Source organism: Eurypyga helias, unplaced genomic scaffold, assembly GCF_000690775.1.
Source record: "Eurypyga helias isolate BGI_N326 unplaced genomic scaffold, ASM69077v1 scaffold24061, whole genome shotgun sequence".
Taxonomy (NCBI): domain Eukaryota; kingdom Metazoa; phylum Chordata; class Aves; order Eurypygiformes; family Eurypygidae; genus Eurypyga; species Eurypyga helias.
In genome coordinates this window covers 8,587-29,945 of record NW_010229438.1, presented here as the reverse complement: position 1 = coordinate 29,945, position 21,359 = coordinate 8,587, and the positions used below count along the sequence as shown (strand labels likewise).

The 21,359-nt window shown below is 40.1% G+C and overlaps 2 protein-coding genes across 4 annotated transcripts; one reads left to right on the top strand and one right to left on the bottom strand.

The window, feature by feature from the left end:
* The first annotated feature begins 616 nt into the window (after window positions 1-616).
* On the top strand, window positions 617-6,386 carry LRRC57 (leucine rich repeat containing 57). Of its 2 annotated transcripts, none has more exons than XM_010160409.1 (5): window positions 617-780; window positions 3,154-3,289; window positions 4,308-4,576; window positions 5,065-5,250; window positions 5,840-5,881. In XM_010160409.1, exons 1-5 carry the CDS (start codon window positions 697-699, stop codon window positions 5,879-5,881), a joined length of 717 nt encoding a protein of 238 aa, XP_010158711.1. In that variant the 5' UTR covers window positions 617-696. The 2 variants fall into 2 exon arrangements, with proteins under 2 accessions (XP_010158711.1, XP_010158712.1); XM_010160410.1 differs by lacking the exon at window positions 5,840-5,881 and adding an exon at window positions 6,346-6,386 and having other exon boundaries at window positions 681-780; window positions 5,065-5,261.
* Window positions 6,387-11,711: 5,325 nt separating this feature from the next.
* Window positions 11,712-20,811, bottom strand: SNAP23 (synaptosomal-associated protein, 23kDa). Of its 2 annotated transcripts, XM_010160407.1 has the most exons (7): window positions 20,755-20,811; window positions 20,165-20,206; window positions 18,370-18,418; window positions 17,730-17,847; window positions 14,208-14,360; window positions 13,454-13,598; window positions 11,712-11,909 (listed from the first exon to the last, which is right to left on the bottom strand). In XM_010160407.1, exons 1-7 carry the CDS (start codon window positions 20,809-20,811, stop codon window positions 11,844-11,846), a joined length of 630 nt encoding a protein of 209 aa, XP_010158709.1. In that variant the 3' UTR covers window positions 11,712-11,843. The 2 variants fall into 2 exon arrangements, with proteins under 2 accessions (XP_010158709.1, XP_010158710.1); XM_010160408.1 differs by lacking the exon at window positions 14,208-14,360 and having other exon boundaries at window positions 11,844-11,909.
* Window positions 20,812-21,359: the final 548 nt, after the last annotated feature.

Sequence of the window (21,359 nt, the reverse complement as noted above, 5' to 3'; positions counted from 1 at the left end):
CGGGGCCTGCAGCGGGTCATGGGGGGCTCTGCCCCGTGCCGAAGGTCCTGCTGACCCGCTTCCAGTCGCCTCTTGAGTTCCTGGTCCCGGCTGCTTACGTGCTGTACCGTGCTTTATCCCTCTCCTCCGGGCTGCAAGCCTGACCCTAATCCTTCGGCCTGAAACCCGGCGTCGTGGGGATTAAACCCCGCTGGAGATGGATGTCGTGTGGCTCCATCTAGGGTCACAGCAAAGGACCCGAGTAGCTAAATGACACAAATGTTTCTAAAAAAACTAATAATGCTGTGGTACAGACAGCGGGTCATCGCTGGTAGATGCCACCAAAATCACAGCCAGCCTCCACAGAGAATCTCCTTAGGCTACTGAGCCCTGACAGAGGTGAAACGTGGAAAATAGCCCTTTTTCCCCCTCTTATTTTTAACTATATCTGTTGCATCACTTCGGCATTCAAACTGCTGTAATGAAGGCACCTTAAGCTAGGTCTGTGTTTTAGGCTCTAGGTTTTAGTTACGAGGGATATGAAAACGCAGCAGTTCAGGATCCTGAAATGCGTGTGGTGTTGAAGGCGACGCACGCAGTGACGGTGCCTTTGCTTTCTCACAGAGACCGGGGATTGCAGCTGCCTGGCGCAGAACAACGGAGAGAAGCTGGCTGAGACTGTCGCTCCAACTCTGCACTCGACGGAGGACTGTTAGGATGGGAAATAGCGCATTGAAAGCCCACCTGGAGACAGCGCAGAAAACCGGCGTGTTTCAGCTGACGGGAAAGGGACTTACAGAGGTAATGTAACTACAGGGGAAATGTGGCTGTTTACGTCCACAACTGACATTTTTTGAGAGACATTCCCGCCTCATTGTGATAATGCCCTGCGTACGTGTATTTCTCATAAATAGTAACGGACAATATCATTTCAATTTTTTTTTTTCCTTTTTGCAAAGCAGATTTTTGCTTGCGCTGTCATCTGATTGAGGATTTATCTGTCAGGGCACTTGTATGCTCATGAGCTTATGCTACATAAGGGCCTACAAGGAAGCTGGGGGGGACTTTTTACAAGGGTCTGTAGTGACAGGACAAGGGGTAACGGGTTTAAATTGAAAGCAGGGAGGGTTAGATTAGATATCAGGAAGAAGTTCTTCACGGAGAGGGTGGGGAGCACTGGGACAGGTTGCCCAGAGAAGCTGTGGATGCCCCATCCCTGGCAGTGTTCAAGGCCAGGCTGGATGAGGCTTGGAGCAACCTGGTCTAGTGGAAGGTGTCCCTGCCCATGGCAGGGGGGTTGGGACTAGATGGTCTGTAAGGTCCATGCCCACCCAAACCATTCTATGATTCTATGATTTAGAATCCCTTATGTTCAAGAATTAGTAGTTATCATGATGTGCTGTTTAAAAAAGGGCTGTAAACTTGAGGGAAAAATGTAAATTTTACAACGGTATTGTAACCTAGAAAGATACTTCACAATTTGTCTCGTTTATATACTTCTGCTATATTTAGTTGTAGTCATACGACTAGTCTGTACAGGCTGTTGACTGCGCTGCAAGCATGTTGAAATGTATCGGAAATTGTCTTGACTTTGTCTCAACTGCAGAAAAACACAGAATCTCTTGGAACTGTAAGCTGAGTAACAAGTCACAGGATAGCCAAAATCACTGTATATTGCAGTAATAGACTGACTTTTCTGAAGTATCTTAGAATCATAGAATCATAGAATGGTTTGGGTTGGAAGGGACCTTAAAGACCATCTAGTTCCAACCCCCCTGCCATGGGCAGGGACACCTTGCACTAGACCAGGTTGCTCAAAGCCACATCCAGCCTGGCCTTGAAGACTCTTCTTCTTCCACTCTCCTACCTTCTCTCTTCCCTTTTCCTCTGCCATACCAACAGAGCATCAAAACCACTGCTCTGTTGACAGGACTCGCTGATGGTGATTGTCAGGTTTTTCTTATTTTCAGCTCAGTCACAAGTGCTGATGAGAGTGGTACAGGATGTAAGTAAGAACAAGGAAAATTGTTTACATTAATATTTAAAAAGGAAAGCAAGAGAAAAAAATTCCCTATCCTACTCTGCTAAAATGCAGCTGTTAAGCAGCTGTATTTTTAAATGACACGCATGTAACATGCACAAGAGGACTAGAACATAAACAAGCTTGTGTCATGGCATACTGTCCTGCTGTCAGCGGGGATAGGGTTAAGTTTCCTCCTAGTAGCTGGTACAGTGCTGTGGTTTTGGATTTAGCATGAGAATAATGTGACAACATTTTTTTGGTATGTTTTGATGGTTGCTAAGACCTGCTTATACTGTCAAGGACTTATCAGCTTCCTGTACCCAGCCAGTGAGGAGGTGCACAGGAAGCTGGAAGGGAGCACAGCTGGGACAGCTAACCCAGGCTGGCAAAGGAGACATTCCATTCCATATGATGTCACGCTTAATATGTAGTCTAGGGGGGCTGGGGGGACCTGTACCCAGCCAGTGAGGAGGTGCACAGGAAGCTGGAAGGGAGCACAGCTGGGACAGCTAACCCAGGCTGGCAAAGGAGACATTCCATTCCATATGATGTCACGCTTAATATGTAGTCTAGGGGGAGTTGGCTGGGGGGCAGCGATGGCAGCTTGGGAACTGGTTGGGCATCGGTTGGTTGGCGGTGAGCAATTGTGTTGTGATCACTTGTTTTGTATAATCTATTATGATGGTTATAATTATGATGATTATTATTAATTTTCTCTTCCCTTGCTGCTCTATTAAGCTGTCTTTATCCCAACCCAAGAGTTTTTACATTTTTTTCCGCTTCTCCTCCCCATCCCACCGGGGCAGGAGGAGTAGTGAGTGAGTGGCTTGTGCTGCTTAGTTGCCAGCTGGGGTTAAATCATGACATGTACTTCCTTCTTCCTTTTTAATTTAAATTATTTGATTTAAAAACTCCTCTTCCTACATGTTAGTGTCTCCTTTACATCCCTTTTCCCTTTGTCAGATGAAAAAATACTTTTAAAAATACATATTAAGCAAATTTGCCAACTTCACTGCACACTGGGGTGATTGGGATACATATGACAGTATGTGAGAGCGATACAAATTTCAGTTATAATTTTAAGCTGTGTAACTTGAACATTCGGAGTTGTATCAACTGTTCAAATGCTGTATCTTTTTTCTCTCCCATAGTTTCCTGAAGATCTGCAGAAGTTAACAAGCAACTTAAGGACCATAGACTTGTCGAACAACAAAATAGAACTCTTGCCACCACTCATAGGAAAATTTTCCTTTTTGAAGAGCCTTGTTCTAAACAACAACAAACTGAGTATGCCTGCTAGTTAATGTCTCCACAGATTTTTGAAATAATAACCTGACTTCTCTGATCAGAAACTAAATTTAATGATTTAACTCTCACAGGAGGTAAATGGGGAGTGTAGTCATGTAAACTGAAACCTTTGGAATTCAGGTACAGGGGAAAAAAAAAAAACAAACCCAGAAATTCTGCAAAACTAGTTGCCAACTTAGTTGTTACAATGACACGTAAGTACATAAAACCATCAAACATTTCTGTGCTGTGACTTGCCTGATCGGAAGGTGTAAGTGTCAGATGGTTTAGTACCTGCATAGAGAACAGGTAATGAAGACAATCTGTAGAAAACGTGGCTGGCCATTCAATGGTTGTCACGATTTCTGTTGGCCAAATGCCCAACTTTGTGGAAAAATTAGGATGAGGTGAAAAGACTTAATTTTTTTGTCAGTTGTGCATTATCTGTCTTTTTGAAAAACAACTGTAATTTACAAACCTCTTTGACTCTGTAGTGGAACTCAAGAGCGCTGCAGGTTGTATACGCACGTAGGTAGAATGGGGGGTGAGTGAACGCCAGCAGAGCTTACCTGGTGAGCCTTATCTGCTGGTGTGATACGGTATGATTTGTTGGAGAACTTCGGTTTGAGTGAGGTAATACCTTTAAAGGGCCGCAGCAGACCCGAAGCTGTGAATTGTGCGGTGTTTCAAATGTCACGGAATACGTTGGCAATGTGGTTAGTGAGGAGTGTAACTGATGGGCTAAAATCCTCTCGGGAGTAGTGTTTTCATCCTTTGAAGAAGGCACTTGTATGTCTTGTATGCAGATTATTTTTAAGATATTTATGGAAGATAGTTAAAAAGCATGTGTTGCCAGTGGGCTTAAGTTTCTGTGCAGGATTTGTACATTGATTGGAAAAATGAGGAGGAATCCTGTGAGAAATTACTGTGATCCATGCAGAAGCTTATTTGAATGAAATGGGCATGTATGTTAACACCTTTTTGTTTAGCTCATCTCTATTCTGTCATTTATTTCTAGCTGCTTTACCTGAGGAGCTGTGTAAACTGAAAAAACTGGAAACACTACACTTGAACTGCAATCACTTGAGGCAGCTACCGGCCGCGTTTGGACAACTTTCAGCTCTCAAAACCCTGAGCCTTTCTGGAAACCAGCTTCGGACTGTGCCTACACAGCTCTGTGGTCTTCGCCACTTGGATGTGGTAGATCTTTCCAAAAACCAGATCCAGAACGTACCCGACACTGTGGGAGAATTGCAGGCTCTTGAGCTCAATTTGAATCAGAATCAGGTCTGGTAACTGAGGTATTACGGGTGTGTAGATTTAGGGCGTGGTTTGTCTGGGACTTAGTACATCCACGGAACATAAGCTGAGACTCTCAGAACTTGATAGCTAAGATATCTCCTGGACACAGAGGAAAAGAGGAATCATAACTAGAATTTGAGTACTGACACATCAACTGCCTGATTTGACTAATTAACAAGTCCTGAATGTAATCATACAAAAAACTATTCGAACAGTTCTTGAGTAGGAATCTGGTAAACATATGTGTAGGTTACTGGTCATCATGGTAGAAAAAAAATTACTTGGATTTTTTGACCATTATTATTGTGGCAAATGCACTGTTGTTAAGTAGCTACTGTCATTGTAGTTTATATTTGCAGGATGATAATTGTTTCGTATTAGTCTGAAGCACAAATCACTAAGTACTGGTGGCTCACTAACATTTTAATCCCCTTTCTATTTGTGTTTGGTGGGTTTTTTTAAATTTCTACCAGATTTCCCAGATCTCGGTGCAGATCTCCCACTGTCCACGCCTCAAGGTCTTGCGTTTAGAAGAAAACTGTCTAGAACTCAGCATGCTTCCTCAAAGTATCCTCAGCGATTCCCAGATCTCACTGCTTGCAGTAGAAGGTAACCTCTTTGAAATCAAGAAGCTCAGAGAACTGGATGGTTATGACAAGGTTTGTGTCTTGTTTTGGTTGTCTTTTTTTAATGAAGCCTCTCGTGATGTCCTTTCCCAGCACCTCCTCACAATACGCAGTTTTTATGCTGGTGAATAAAAGCACAGTCTGCTGGTATTGTCACTGGTACTGGATTCATAACTAACCTAAGAAAAGAATTTCAAGAGTTCTTCCAAGATTAACTTTCTCATAGGATTCAGGATCAATGTTCTTTCATCAGCTTCTTTTGAAGGATAGCTAGTGGTCAGTGGTGTGTGAAGGAGTAAGTCTTCCCTTTGATGGGCCAAAAAATAACAGATGCTTCCTACTACACAGTATTCCTAACTGTTTAACATAAGTTCATCCGTAACACGTGAGATCTGGCTGTTCAGCACCGTCAGGACTTCCTTTCTAAAATATTCAATCTGAATTACCGCAGAAAGTTGGTTTGTTTTAAATTAAAGATCTGATGTTTGTGTCTGGAAAATGCAAATGTGCTTTGGATGCAGAGCGCTTTTGAGTTGGAGAGCAGAACTTTAGTTGCTTTCAAGAGTGAATGTCATATTAATTTCTGAATCTCAGACTTGTTTTTCTGTTGTTTTCTTTGTAGTACATGGAACGATTTACAGCTACAAAGAAGAAATTTGCATGATCGTTATTCTGACCCTGTGTATTCCAGTAAGAAGGGTTAGTGATTGGAGCACCTGCTTCACTGACTTAAACCAAGACTGAAGATGATCAGAGTACTCCTCCTCTAGTAGACCGATACGGTTTGTTAAGGCCACGCTGAATAAACTTGAAGTAGAGAACATGGGTACTGAACTGATGAACCTGCTCAGGGGCCAGTTTTGATTTTTGTGCTACTGTAGCTTTTAAGGCAATACCTGTTCTCCTTTGTCAGGGCTTGTTCTTTAACAGAGAAAGGGAATGAGCGTTTCAAAGTTGTCAGTTCCCTTTTGTCAGGAAGTTGGCTGTTGTGCTGTAAGGCGATTATTCCTCCTGGAAACATTTTTCCATGATAGCACATGGAAGTTCTACCACCAAAGCAGATGTGAAACACTGTATGTCTTGCAGTAAGCACTACTGTACAGGGAACTTCTACAAATGAGGTTTTAGGTTATAACCTTTGTAAGTTGTTTGTTTGTTTTTTATGAAGCACAAATAGTTGTGGCGAAGTTTATCAACTGCTTCCAGTGAACAAATCCTGGTTTGAGCATCCTTCATTCATATTTTATTGTACAGGCTTTCTTTTTTTGAATTGCACTACAGTCCACTTCTGCTTGAGCACTATCAAATAAAAATGAGGTTCACCTTCAATATATTCACTAAAAACATGTATTGCTGGAAAATATAACCACCTTGCACTGACTCCTTGTATACAGAGTGATGCCAGAAGTTGTAGTTGTCAGCCTGCTGCTGCTGCCTTCTTACCAAAAGCATCTAGAAAGAGCTAAAAACTTATGCAATTCTGTAACTTATACTGAAAGGAAAATGTACTTGTTTATTTTAGTAAATAACTTTCAAAAAATCAGTTCATTTGGTGTAACCGCTGCTGTTGTCACTTTAACAAGTAGCACTAGGCTATCCCTGAAAGCCATCACTTAGGTACTGGGTTCCATCAGTTGTTCGTAACAGCTGTACTTCAACTGCCCTGAAAGCGCAGAGGAGTCAGCACTTTGGTAGCAATTCTGCACACTCAAAACAGTAAGTACTAAGTAAAACTTCACTGAGAAAGAAGTTTAAGAAGAAATTCTTCACAGAGAGGGTGGTGAAGCACTGGAACAGGTTGCCCAGAGAAGCTGTGGATGCCCCATCCCTGGAAGTGTTCAAGGCCAGGCTGGATGAGGCTTGGAGCAACCTGGTCTAGGGGAAGGTGTCCCTGCCCATGGCAGGGGGGCTGGAACTAGATGGCCTGTAAGGTCCCTTCCCACCCAAACCATTCTGTGATTTCTTGGCAGGATAAGTATGGATGCGTCTATTCTTAATGAGACTGTCCTGCATTACCTACTGTTCTACACTTACGCTTTCCTGCGTGAGCCAGGAAGCTCCTTGATGTTGCTGATGTAATCATTACATGTATGCAACATCTTATGCCACCCACAGTTAAGAAAAATGAAGTGATCTTTGTGTTAATCTTTTTCCTCGGCATAATTAAGATTAGCGTTAAGGGTTTCTTTTATAAGGTGCACAGGTGTCTAGTTCCCTGACCTCACTGCTGTCTAATTTGAATTCTTACCTAGAAATACCTATTAGAAGTATGTTTTAGGGAACATTGTCTCCTTATTCAAAGGATGTATGTGATCCATCCTTAAAAAGGGAACCACTTTTACTAATAACCCCCATTCCACACATTAGTTTTTATGGAAGAACTACTAGCTTCCTGTAGGAAGTAGTAGACAGAGACAACTTTTACAAGGCTACTTTGTTTTTTCCAAGATTTGACTAGGGAGGTGCTTTAAGAACACAACCTGGATGTTGCCATCACACCAGGCCCTATAGAGTCAGAAATCTATTCAGCTTCGTACAAGTAGTGTGGAAGTATTGGGAGTATTTGAGAAGTCTACAGTTATGTGATCACTAGCACACGTAGAAACCTTTCAGTTAGTAATCGCTACGCTCCTTTGGCACCTTGGAGTTAGGACAGCTATCAAAAGTTTCATAAAGCAAAAAGCGAAAACACTGCACGGCACTGAGTTAGTCCTGCATTAACCAAATCTGTTCCACAACAGAGGAAGACTATTTCTGTTTCAAGACGAAAGCTGGCCAATACCCTCACGTGTTCCAGCTCACAGCAATAGGTAACTGTGACCAAGTCACTTAGTAGAACATCATTCTGTACATCGAGCACCATATGTAACCTAGTTTTGTTTTGGGAGTTTCTCAGTTTTACGCTTCTCACCACCCCCACTCTACAAGAGGTGCTATAAAACAATCCTATTTCCATGCACAGTTACACTTGCAGCTTTTTCGTTTTGGAGTTAGGGTAGAAAACGTGTTACCCCAGTTAACAATATAAACCATTCACGTTTTGTTTCTGACCTGTATCGCTTGCTCTCCAGTCTTCCGCTGCAGCAAGGCACACTTCTCATCCATCCCTTCAATCCGCATTTGGCTAGCGTGGCAAAGGTGAATTAGCAACTGCGAGTGCCTGCACTGTGTCAACAGCAAACTCTTTCACCCTACAGCCTTCAAGGAGGAAAGCTCTGCAAGTTGCTGCACAAGGTCATGCTGTAGCTACCCCGGTGGTAAGGGGCTGAATTCACATTTCATCAAGGAGTAGGCTAGCTTGAATTTACCAATTACCATCATTTAAGCAGGGGCAGGAGCTGTGTGTTCAGAATAGTTACATGTGCCAGTGGTTGGTTTTTCTTTTTACCCCCCAGTGACTTACTGGTAGAAGTGTGCTTTATGGGAAGTACTTCTTCCAAGCTGTCCCCAGATAACGCTGTTCTCCCTTGCAGCTCAAAACTGCTGCAAGTCAACACATCTGCATCTTCCCTCGCCTCCTCCCCACCCCCCAAATAGCATTCTGGGAATCTGAGGCTCCAGTATCAGAGAAGATACAATTTAAATCGCCTCATAAGCGAAACTGCATGGGCAGCAGACAACTAGACGATGCATTTGCTCGGCATCTGTTACCGATGCTCGAATGGAAAGTTTTCAGTTTACTTAGTTCCCTCATCATTCGGAAGTGCGCTCCCATGTCAAACCAGTCTTCCAAAGAAGAGATGGATACATTTCACGGTGTGAAGTTAAGTGATGTTGATTATGCAGGGACAGAAGCTAGAGTGTTAAAAACCAAAAAGATCTCACTATTCCTCTCTTCCCAGCCACACCCATTCCTTTGTTAGCATTAGGATTTCTGCTAAATAAAAACAGAAGGGGAACTTCCCAGTCCCACAGCAGCAACTAGTTCTGCCAAGTTTTTCAAGGACAGGAAACTCAAAGACCTTTCCAAGAGAAAACAGTTTTAAAACACATTCAAAGTGTGTATTTTTTGTGCACAACATATAGTTTAACAATCAACAGCGGAAACTGTAAACCTTCATTCTTAACAGCATTCAGAAATACAAAGATGTACAAGTGTTGATTCCATCCCACAGAGGTGGAAAAGAAGCATCTATTCTACAGACAACAGTAAGACAATCCAAGCAGCAGCGTCTGCTGTTCACTAACATAAATGCATTCATTCCCTCGTGGATTGGGCTCTTGCTGCATCAGAAAATAATGTTGATATTCCACTAATACTCAAGCTTAGAGACACGAGAATTATTTCCTTGGGTGGCATCCACTGCAGTACTACAATTCTGATAACGCCACTCACAGCATTCTCTCAGCCACCATGCTGATGTGTTGTTAGAACTCAGGGAAGTCAAGAACATGGACTTGCTATTACAAGGCAGAAACACATTCCAGTGTTTGGAATGTCCAGATGCTACAGAGCAGGTTTGCACTGTTGCAAGCAGAATAAGGTAACCAACCACTTTAGTCTTCTGTTCCAGGAGACAACCACCATGAAATAACGTGTATTTTGTTTTCACAACCAGCAGCAAACATTCCTTTGGTTAACCTGAAGTTTCCAAGAAGGAAAATAGCATACACACCCGTTACGCCTTCCCAAGCAAGGGGTTGTTAGAAATTTACTATGTGATGATCTTACTTCTTTGCTACCTGTGTTTTTAAGCACAATCTTCATTATCTACCCCATTTGTAAATGAAGTTTTGAAATTAATTAGCTTTCTTGCCTCCAGTAATTGCTGGACAGAAGCCAAAACACACACTACTGAAGTATCCAGTCCCCTAAAAGTGACTTCACCCTATTCATGTAAGACGCTCTACCACTGGCCTATTTACATGCAGCAGCTCCATCCTTTGGTGTGGGGTTTTTTTTTGGTTTTTATTGGTGTTTTTTTTTGGGAGGGTGGGGAGGGGTGTTTCTTTAAATACCAAGTTATCCTGGGAGTGAACTGAGAATATATCAGTAATACTGACTATTTCTACTAAAAAGAAAACTAGAACACTTTACGCTGTCTTACATGTCAGATTAGTGTCATGCCTCTAGCCCTGGGTTTCATTATTAATCGCTACAGGATACTTGTGGACTGTCCTTCCAAAAAACCACTCCGTAATGCTATTAGTTTTAATTATTCCTCCAACTGATTTGGTTTGAAGATACTTGCCATCCAACACAGAGTATCCCAGGTTAGTCCAAAGCATTGTTTTCACCTTTGAAACAGGCACAGTATACAGCTGGGTGGCTAAAGTTACACAGGTTACCTGCAATTTATTTGCCAAAAAGAATTTGAGAAAATCCTGGGAATAAATCTGATTACATTACAGCAAAATCTAAAACTTTTAGCACTTTAACCTCACCTAACCAGAAACTCCTTTATTCTGCAACCGAACAGGAATATTGTAGTCGCAAGCGACTTGCACATGCCATCTTCCCAACTGCCAGTCCTAAAGTCTGCAATAATAAACTAGCCAGGAATATATTTGGAACTAGTTTATTAAAAACTAGCATACAGTCCTTAAAAAGGTCTGCTTCCTCCAGGCTTGTGACAAAGAAGTTTCATAATAAGCTTCTCTGTTTTCAGGAGGTTTAAGAAGCTGCCCCAAAGTCACTGATGAGAGCACAGTCTGCCTCAGTCATAATTTTGCACTGGAGAAAGGCATAAACTGAACTCCAGAGAAAACTGGCCCAAACCATCTGGTACAGGACGCAAGAGCGCTGCATGCTTTTCTACTCAGTTACTTCCAGTTTCAGATGCATCATTAAACATTAACTTTTAGATGAGGGGCGTGAAAGTTGCCATCAAATAAATACTTTAGGGAGATTATTTTCTTCTACTCACATGTGCATGGGGTTTAGATCAGGTAGATACACACAAATATTATCAGAACAATGACTTCCTAGTCATGACCTCCAAACCAAAGTCAATTTACAGTGAAGAAATGGAAACCTGTATGTATATCCCTCCAGTTTTCTTGATATCAAAATTTCTGTGGTTAAGAAGTGTTTTAAAGCCCTCAACCCGTAAGTAGTAAGTAGTGGGCCTCTTCAATTCTGTAATCCACAAACTCAACCCCAAGCCAATCACGTGGCTTGGCTTGTAAAACTACGGTTAGCCTGCTAGAGACACAAGTCAGACAATACTTACCAAGTCCCTGTTTTAGTGAAGACACTCAACATATGAGGTATTTCAAACAGTGCAAAGTGCCCTCTCCAACTTCACACAACTGTGAATTCAGGTTACCCTGCCTGCTCAACTTCAATGAAGGACTGTATTTGGGGTGCAGGAAAAACAGAAAGAGACTGGGAAGGGGAATAAAGCCTGCAAGAAGGTTCTCAAAGCTGTAACATTTTTAGCCCTGAGCAGTTTAGAGAAAGTGAAGGCAGACTAGTAGGAAGTTATCTTGGCTGCTTTCTTGGTGTCAAGGCCATGTTTTCATGAAGCAATAAGAAAAAAGAAAGAAAAATCAATCCTTATAGAAAGGGTACTGCTTCATTTTTGCCAGCCCCTCTTATTTCAGAATAGTAGAAGTTTCACAGATCCATGAATATGGTGGCTTGCAGCTGGAGAGACACTGTCATTCAACAATGATAGCAGGCTTTAATTGTCAATTAGTTTCTTGGCTCTGACGTTGGCTTGCTCAATGCGCTCCCTGTTCACATCAGCCTGAAAGACAAATTTGTAGGTCATTTCCAGACTACATGCAAAACAGCTTAAAAATTTAAACTGACATGAAATTCTGAATTGCAGTGTATTTTCATGGTGGTAGACAGAAGGGGAGCAACTTTTAGAGGCTAGAAGAAATCACACACACCCCCCTCCTGCCAGCATATGCTGTCAATTTCAGCAGAAACAGATGCAGGAGAAACAGCTCTTAGTCTTTATCTGACCCTCAAAACATAGAACAGGTTGCCTCAGCAAGTCAGGAAAACTATAGAAAGAATTGATCAGCAATATTTATTCAAACCACTGAAATGAAAGAGCATCAGGCCAAAACAGGTACTTGAAACTACTGGACACACTACTGCTAGAAACAATAATTTCCACTTGCAGTTAATTTGGCCAAGCAATTTTCAGTCCACTTTATAAGCCTGAAGAATTTCACACCTCATTTTAAACTCCAGTTAAACTTTCTAATGTTCTTGAAAAGGTTTGACTTCTTTTTTATTTCATAATCACCTAAGATCTGTAGTTTCTGGGAATGATGAAAGACAATTAATATATCTACCATAAATCATCTTGATTGGCCTTATTCATACCAGAACACCTAAATTACTAGAAAAAAAACAATGAGATGCTGACAGATAAAACCATCATTTGTGTAACTCTGTATGTTTGAGAAAATTCCCTTCCTCTTGCTTTTAACCCTACTGGGCATTTCAGTAGTATCTTTAATTTCCCATTTTGTCTCATTTCTATTACTTGACAGCTATTGGTGTTCTCTTCTGCTTTTTAAAATCTTTAATATATACTATTCATTAAAGCTTTCATTTCCTTTCTTAACCAAGATATCTGTAAAAACTTCTAATTTCAGAACATGGGGATTTCTAAAATATGCCTAACTTCCTCATAGGTTTACCTCTGATCCTCCCCCCTATATTTATATCTGACTTGCATTTTGGGAAGTTAATCTTTAAAACAATAAAATTAATAATAAGAAGTGATGAGGCTGGCTACGACTAACTTCATGTGCAGATGAGGTCAGAACTGTCCCTGTGCACCTATAAAACCTTTTTTCCTCAAAGTCTCCCCATCCCCAATATTAACCTGCCCATGAGAATTAGGGCCACGAATTACCTGGTTTACTTCACATTCAATGATTATAGTGGCTTTTTAAGAACTCCACAAAAATCTTGCTATTGTTTAAAATCCCTATTCCCTACCACATACAAAGTGCCCTACAAGGAACAATCTCCCAGTTACACCTCCAGTAAGTGTCTGCCCTTCTGATCCAAGCAAATTGAGCTGTTTTCTGAGTAAGCAGTGACCTGTGCTGTATTTTTAGGTTTCCTGGCACTCTGAAGCATTTGAATTGTCAGCTACACACGCAAGCACCAAGGTTATCTCTCTCGTTCAAATCACTGCAACCTAGAGGATGGTATAGCCTTAATGCATATTTACTGCACACACAGGCAGATGGGGCAGGGAGCCCATCCCTTGTAATTTCTCAGTAACAACCGCTGATGGCAGAGAACAGCTTTGACACTTACCTTCACGTTTATTCGGTCTATTTGTTTATTCTGGGTATCAATCTCATTGCCCATATCCAAAGCCATGTTTTTTAGGTTTCCAAGAATGTTTCCCACTTGAGCAAGGTTTTCATCCATTTCATCTTCTCTGGCATCATTTGTTATCCTGTTCAAATAATTAAGACAATATTTCCAAGAATCAAGAACTTGCTTTTCCCTACCCCAGATTTACTTTAATAGAAATACTTTGTTGCACAGTTATCTGACAGGCAATGTATTAGTGCCAAGGTATGTTTTCGCCTTTTTAAACCCCCATGTACTCCAAGCAAGCAGCCCAAAAAGAGGTGCTAAGCTACCTGCCTTTACAGCTGTAATATGTATAATATTACAGCTATTATAGCTTTAGAAGTTACAATAACAGCTATCAAAGGAAGTTTAATACATGAGTTTGTCTCAAATATACTTCATGACAAGAAATCCTTGTCATTTTTAACAGTCCCCTCAATAGCTGAGCACTAAAGTTCTATAGTCCTCACACCTAGAAACACTGATAATACCACCACTAGGAAAAAAAACCAAACCAAAGTATAAGATGAGCATACCATACTGAAAGTGTAGGTGTCTGTCATCTCCTTTTCCAAGCACTAATAATTCCTCCAAGCAGCATTAAAAAACCCTACTACTTAGCAACTTCACCTAAAATGCACCTGAAAGCAGCTGACAACTAGTCACTTAGGATTTCTGCATTTAAGACTGAGATATATGAAAAGCAAACCTTGTAATATATCCTCCACTTGGTCCTCCGTAATTCTGAGGTTGCTGCTGATTTATACTTCTTGGTGGCATGGTTATCACATGATCTGCAGAGTTCTCCGTTCCATCTCCCCACGTTGCTCTGTATGCCTTGCTAGCCTCAAAGTTCTTTGTCCTGCTCCATAAAGAGAAGAAGTCTGAACTGCTACATCAGAAATATGGCTTCTTGATTGAAGTCCTGTATTAATCTAGGATTTTCAAAAATATTTGTCTTGTGCCTGGTAGATTAGATTTGGTACAGACAATGCCTTGTCTATACAATAGTATTTCTTGTATCGCGATAGTACAAATGTAACTGAGTTACTCTAGGAACAGGGATTAATTTGGTCTTATGCTTTAGTACAAGTACAGTAATTTCCTTAAAGTAATACACTCTACCAGAAAAGAGGAAGCTTACGACAGGTCACAGGAAGGGTTGCACTGTCGTAAGATAAAGCTGCACTTACAACAGGAGTTAGTCCGCACTCAGGATTAGTTACTTTTCAGAAAAAAAAAAAATGGGGATGAAGGAAAAAAAAAATCCCTCAAATACAAATAGCTACACTATGCAAAAAACCCACTAATCTCTACTGGTTTAGTGAACATTTTCTGCTGCCAGGTCTGTTAAAAAAAAAAAAAGGTAATGTTTCTCAGGTTAATTTTAATTATGAAATAACAGTAATCGTGTTTAAGTAGCTCCTTCATTCTGCAATTCAACTGTAGTAACTCCATTAAACAGACAAACCAACCACACAATTCAGGAGAGAAAAAAAAATTAAAGCACACTGACACGAAGCAATCTCAAGAATCACAGACCCATAAAAGTAAGAGGGGAAGAAAATATAACAGAAAAATAACTGATCTAAATTGGGTCAGTTCTCATGACCCCTAAACCTTTAGTTTAAAAGCTGGTGTGAAGTTAGACTCCAGTGCCACTGTTCTGCTTGTTTAAAAGCCTGTGAAGGGAAGTCTGTAGTGTCTTTCAGTACACGTAACTTCACAATTACAGGGAAAAATCAATTTCTATATCTGTAGTGCCTTTCAGTAGCCCAGATGTTTCAAATCTGAAGTGTGAAATTACTTGTAATGAAGAAATATTCCCCTCACTCTTCAGGAGTTTATGGAACCAAAAGGGAAAATTGTATTTCATAGGGCAGATGCTATGAAAGGTAATCTAGCATGAGTACCTCAAGATGAAGAAATAGAATTTCTCAGTTCATAGTGGAACTGTTGCACGCAGCAGAACCCTAAAGAAACCTGAACTGATCAACTCTAGCTCCTTGTGCATACACAGCGCAAGCAGGAGAACAGGTGAAAAGCTCATTCACAGCAGGAGAGCTTTGTATGCTTGTCTTCTGGATTAGCAAAGTCAGGTGCCAGAGGTAACTGATGAATCTAGTGAACAAGTGGCCTGAAAACTTAGGCAGACAGCTATAAACAAAGTTGTTCTCAAACTAAGCTTCTCACCACCTGATTTTTTTTAAAGAGCTGTTTTTCAAATGACTATACATTCACTTTTCCCCTGTTTCATTTCTGTAAGAGTAAGGCAATTTATACAACCTGTCACACCAGCAAGGGCTCAGGCAGTTCGACATTTCCAGAACTAATGCACCCTATAGTAATTTACATTTTCTATTCACATCACTATTACAATACATCACAGTCACAAGGATGCATGCATGCAGACATCATGCACGTGCAAGCACAAACCCAACAGAAGCATCACTTCAGACAGCTGGTTAAATGTGCATCTGCACTATTAAGACTGACCTTGTCCTAAAATCCACTTTCACCAGTTAAGTGAATACAGCTTCATATCCTAGTCTTCATTTTTAGAAAGCAAGCATCAGTGTTAGGAGAAAATAAAGAAGAAAGAATAGTAAAGACCGGCAAACAGGTAAATTATTATTAGTAGTACATAGATTATATTAGTGTACTGCCTATATTTTGTGTTTTCACAAAGCTTTTATAAATAAAAGCTAAAACCTCTAAACCTAAGAGGTGTTTTCACAAAGCTTTTATAAATAGTCTAAACCTAAGAAAAATGAGAACTTAATTCCGTAAGTGTTCCAATTTTAGCTTTATGCAAAAAATTAAAAGCTTTGGATATAAGTGGTTGACAAAAAACTGACAGAAAGATTGATGTACCAGTAGATATATGAAAGGCACTCAGTTTCTTCTTCATTGCCCTCTACTTATCTAGTAGATTTTACTGCACATTACTGCCCATTTTGGTACATAACTCATTATCTCTCTCCTTGTTATCTGTGTATTTGGCGTGCCACAAGAACTGATAAATTCCTATCTTGCTCAGTGTCAATAACTGCAGTGAAGTAAGACTGTCAACTACAGAAAACAAAAGACTGACTGTATCAAAATGTTCAAAGTCCATCAGCTTGATAAAACTAATACAAAGCAGTAAGCACACCTATGCAGGGGTCAGGACAGAACTATCTACCTTTTGAAGGTACTTAAAGCTCTAAGACCTTCAGCCTTAAAACCTGTACTTAAAGCTCTAAGACCTTCAGCTTTAAAATATTCATATCTATCCTAAATGATCCTCAAAGTATTACTCCGTTGGATAAGCAGACTCAGCTACTCCAAGGAATTTTTTTACCTTAATTTCTGCTACCTCTCAGTTGATTTGCAAGATTTTTTGCTCATGCTTAAGAGCTAAAAATGAGCAAATACATAAATTGTCTTCAGTGGTCACAATTTCTCTCCTTCACTTGCAAGAGCTATGATCACATCCAATTCACACAAATCAAGTTGTTACTTCACTGCACACCTCCAAAAAATATATTTTTTTCTCCTTATCATTATAATTTCAGATCATTGTTCAGGTGTTAAGAGGTACAAATCAAGGGCCGTACAAAAGATTAGTTAACTAACTTGGATATGGTAGCCATAACACTGATGCTATAAAGGTACTGTGAAGCAGGTCTGCAAAAATTTATGTAGTCTCTAGTGAAAGATTAACACCAACATCTGTCCTCCTACTCTCTTCCTGCCTAAAGCATGAACATTTAATTCCCTAGAGAACAAACATTACTCTCCTTCTCCAAAACAATTTGTCTGGTTTTTAATTTAGTACAAAAGTACCTTTGTGAAAAACCAACCAACCAACCCACCCACCCACCCACTTTTGGAGTCAAATTTCAAACTGACAGGCATTTACATATAGCTATCTTTGCAGTCCAATTTGGTCTCATGGACACTGACAGTATTCTACTAAATGTAAGCTTTAAGGCGGTTAGAGCACAGTTGTGCAGGATGTCATACAGCAGCTATATTTCCACTAAAAGGGATACAATGCATGGTTAGATGTAAGTAAGCTTTAGCTACTCTCATACAGTTTTAAAAGGGTGCACCTCTACAAACCAAAACAGTCACCTTTCCTAGAGAGAAAGCATTTTTTAATTAGCTCTTATTAGAGACATTCTCCCAGTACAGTAGCTGTTGGGAATATTCTAGCACTTCAGACCCAGATACCAATTTAACTGACCTGTTACAGGGACAGACACAGAGCCCACAACATTTGCTGAGCTCTGTCATTGTCTTCTCAGCTTCTCTCATATCCTTATTTATCTGGTCCATGCCTTCTTCTATGCGATTTAGTTGTTCTAGAACAGAAACAAGTAACCTGAATAAACATGGATTGGCAGAAGGTGGGAGCAGGACATTAACATTTCTTTCAAGCAGGAACTTACAAATTTCAGTTCCTTCTTTATACCAAAAACTAATGCCTGCTGCCTTTCCTGCCTTCTGGGCTTTTTTTTTTTTTATTTTCAAGAAAGATATTAAGTGATAGGTCTTGTTTACTGTACTAAGAATACTGTCCTTATCCTTAGGACAGCATTTCTTTTGCTGCTTTTAGAATAAAATGCTGCCATTTGTGATATGGTGGAAAGGAACAGCTTCTGTAGCAGAGCTGTATTATGCGGTAACTAACAACATCTCTCAACTACTTTAAAACCTCTGTGTAAACACTACCTCTATTTAAATGCTACAAACACATGGGAATAACCAATTAGCAAATCTCATTTTCACATAAGTAGTCTTCATTTTCTTAACAACCCCTGAATGATAATCCTTTTTCTTAGGCATAACACTGATTTTTAGTGTTAGAGGAAGAAAGAACTCACCTCCTTGTTCATCCAGCATGGTGATAGTTTTGATGCCAACATGCTGGGACTGCAGAAAAAATTATTTGCAGATATAAAACCAGATTTCAATACAGCAGTGCAGAATCAACCCGTACATTTGATAAGCCAGCCAAGTTCATAATAAACCACTGTGCTAGGAATAACTTCTGTAGTAAAGCTACGCAAAGGTTCAAATTAGATGCTGTGTTAGGCTGATAACTCACCTGTTACACCATCTCGGTGGGATTTTTGTGAGTGTGTTTTTTAACATTACAACAAGATGTTATTGTCATAGTTCAATCTGAGTATTACAATGTCAAGCTAAAGAGGTAATCCTAGCTGTGCCTTGTTTCGAAAACTGGTACTTAGTTCATTCTTTATCCCCACACCTTTCAATGTGGCTGACAAGTCCTGGAAGCCAATATAAAAGAAAGCAAAAAGCCTGCAAAACCATCCTTGAGAATTCAACAGAAGAAATCAGGAGAAGCACAGCCCATCACTAGTTTTAGAACCAAGCAAAAGAAATGAGCAGTGAAGAATATACCACAGTACAGCTCTTTGTTGGCTCAAAGTCTTGAATCCAGCACACAAGTTGCACCCGTGCTCTGATTGCAAACTAAACAGCATAGAACTCTCTGCGGTAGGGGTTACTTAATCTTCTATGAGTCACCAAATTGTGATACCAAGAGAAGTTATGTAGGCTCATTACATATTCTTAACATTTGTGTTTGAGAGGTATTCATGAGGCTATGCAGATTCTAATGCCTCACTGATAATAGTAGCATCTTCAGTTCCACAGCCACCTGCTACTGTCTCGACAGTGACTACAGGCTCTAAAGCAGTAGTCAAACACTTGGGGTCCTTATTCTCTGGATTATTTTTCAGTCCTCTCACAGTGACAATAAACTGACTCCAGTCTTCAGCACTAAAAGTCTGGGGATGAGCTTTCAAAGGCATTACTGCTTAGCCTCTGGATTCCTGCTTGTCTGTGGCATATTCAAGTACAGAAAATTGTCTTGCTGAACCAGTTGAGCTCTATTAAGTCTACCAGAGCTGATTATCAGCCATCTTATCTCACTCTCTAGCAACAGGATGCTCTGTATTTTTTGAAATTACAGAACAAAAGTAATCTTACAGTCAGTTTTACAATGGGGCATGCAAGCCCTAATAGTGTGGAGGAACAGATTCCTCACAATGTCACCTAGATAAACCCGAAATACAGATTTATCTGTTTCAAGTCACATACAAGGGTGTGAAGAGTTTCATCATAGTTAACTATGTTTAAAGTTAAAACTGATGAGCAGACTGTAAGAAGGTGTAAGTAGAATTACTTTTGTTTACAAGCAAAAGCAGCCCTACCCTCTACTACCCCACCCTAACCTCCTCTTCAAAGCAAGACATTTTCACACTGTTTGCAGGCAAAGTGGGCTAAAATACAAATGGTAAGTGTTACAAGAAGCACATGACACAGCAACCAAACCCATAACTGACCATCACATAAGACTTCTTATAACTCATCTGTAGCATTTGGACATTAGGCCATTTTGCTTAATAGGAAAACAGGAAAAGAGGACTTTAATCCCCCTGTGATCTGACTTAGAACTAACGTTTTTCACATTATGTAAAGTCATTCAAACTCTACTACTGAATTAAAGCAGCAACATCTAATAATGATGTGCTGTTCTCAGCAAAAGTTTGAGAAAGACAAGAAAAGTGATTAAGATGACTTTGTGACAGTTAAGATGCTGCTTCTTCAACTAATAAATCCCCAGAGAAGTCAGAAGTTTTTCCTTACCTCAATGGCCAAACCAAGAATCCTCCTTGTGCTTTCCAAAGACTAGAATGAGAATTTTAAAATGAGTGCATTAACAGTATATATGAGTGTCTGAAAGTCTTTGTTATCGGTAAGCCAACTAGTATAAGAAGGTTCATCGGCCTGTCTATAAGTAATAGATGCCACAACACAGTCACAGTGGCAGCACGCTAGTTTTTTTCAGTAGCTAGTAAAGCCTTAGCTTTTAGTACTTGCTAGTACTTTGCTTGTCCCACTGGAAAGTCATTATTATTCAAATAACTTTTAGTTCAACAAAAAATGTCATGAAATATCAACATAATTAAGAACAGTGTAGGTCCACAGCCTGCATTGTCTCAGTAACAAGAACTGGGTGACCACTACTCAGTCAAACAGCTTTACAATTCAGAAGTTTAAATTAATTTCTACTTTTATGTAGTTTTCACTTCTATTATTTACCAAGTAAAGTAAGAAGTTGAAACATTCAGCTATACCCTTGCAGAATCACTACCCTAGACTGTCTTTATTGTTAAAAGACAGTGTAATCTTGACAGATAAGTATGTAATCCCAGGTGGCTTCCTATAATATTTACCTCATCAGTGACCTGGTTGGCCCTCAGCTGAATTTCTTCAGCTGACAGTTCAGCCATGATAAGGAACTGTTACTTGTAAGTTATCACGTTACAGGAATCTTCCCCCTGAAATAAGAGACACTGGTTAAGCACAAGAATTATATTTTTATCAGTATTTTCAGTCGAAACTAGAAGACAGTTCAAGCCTATAAATTTCATTCTGCTCAGCACAACACCTGGTTAGGACTAGAAGGCACCAAGAGAATTATTCAGGTGATACGACATAACTGAAGAGCTAAGAGAAATGCAGGAACACTCAGTATGTGAAACAGTTTCCTTTCTAAGGCTTGTGCTCCTAAAAAAAAAAAAAGTTTTAAGTTCTACCCATTGTTAGTTTAAGGTAAAAATCAGGAAGTGAAGCTTAAAACAAAAAGCTTCGTGTTGGAAAAGCACATTGGTTTACTCAGTAATCCAGAAAACGTCATTAAGGTTTAAATTAGTAACATAAGCTTCAAATGTTCTTCCCCTTCCCTTTGAGGGATTTCAAAAGTCAGAAGGGGAAACACTCTCACAACCAAACACCACCTGAAATGATTCCAGTAACACTCAAGAAATGGTTTTTCTTA

Bases quoted from the DNA above. Each gene is read 5' to 3' on its own strand.
- SNAP23 (XM_010160407.1), bottom strand. From the start codon at position 20,811: ATGGCTGAACTGTCAGCTGAAGAAATTCAGCTGAGGGCCAACCAGGTC. The intron at 14,361-17,729 runs GTCAGTTAAATT...TTTATGGAGCAG, and splicing joins TGTGTCTGTCCCTGTAACAG to GACAAAGAACTTTGAGGCTA. The intron at 13,599-14,207 runs GTTTGCTTTTCA...TTATTTGAACAG, and splicing joins AGTGGAGGATATATTACAAG to GATAACAAATGATGCCAGAG.
- LRRC57 (XM_010160409.1), top strand. From the start codon at position 697: ATGGGAAATAGCGCATTGAAAGCCCACCTGGAGACAGCGCAGAAAACC. The intron at 781-3,153 runs GTAATGTAACTA...TCTCTCCCATAG, and splicing joins CGGGAAAGGGACTTACAGAG to TTTCCTGAAGATCTGCAGAA. The intron at 4,577-5,064 runs GTCTGGTAACTG...AATTTCTACCAG, and splicing joins TCAATTTGAATCAGAATCAG to ATTTCCCAGATCTCGGTGCA.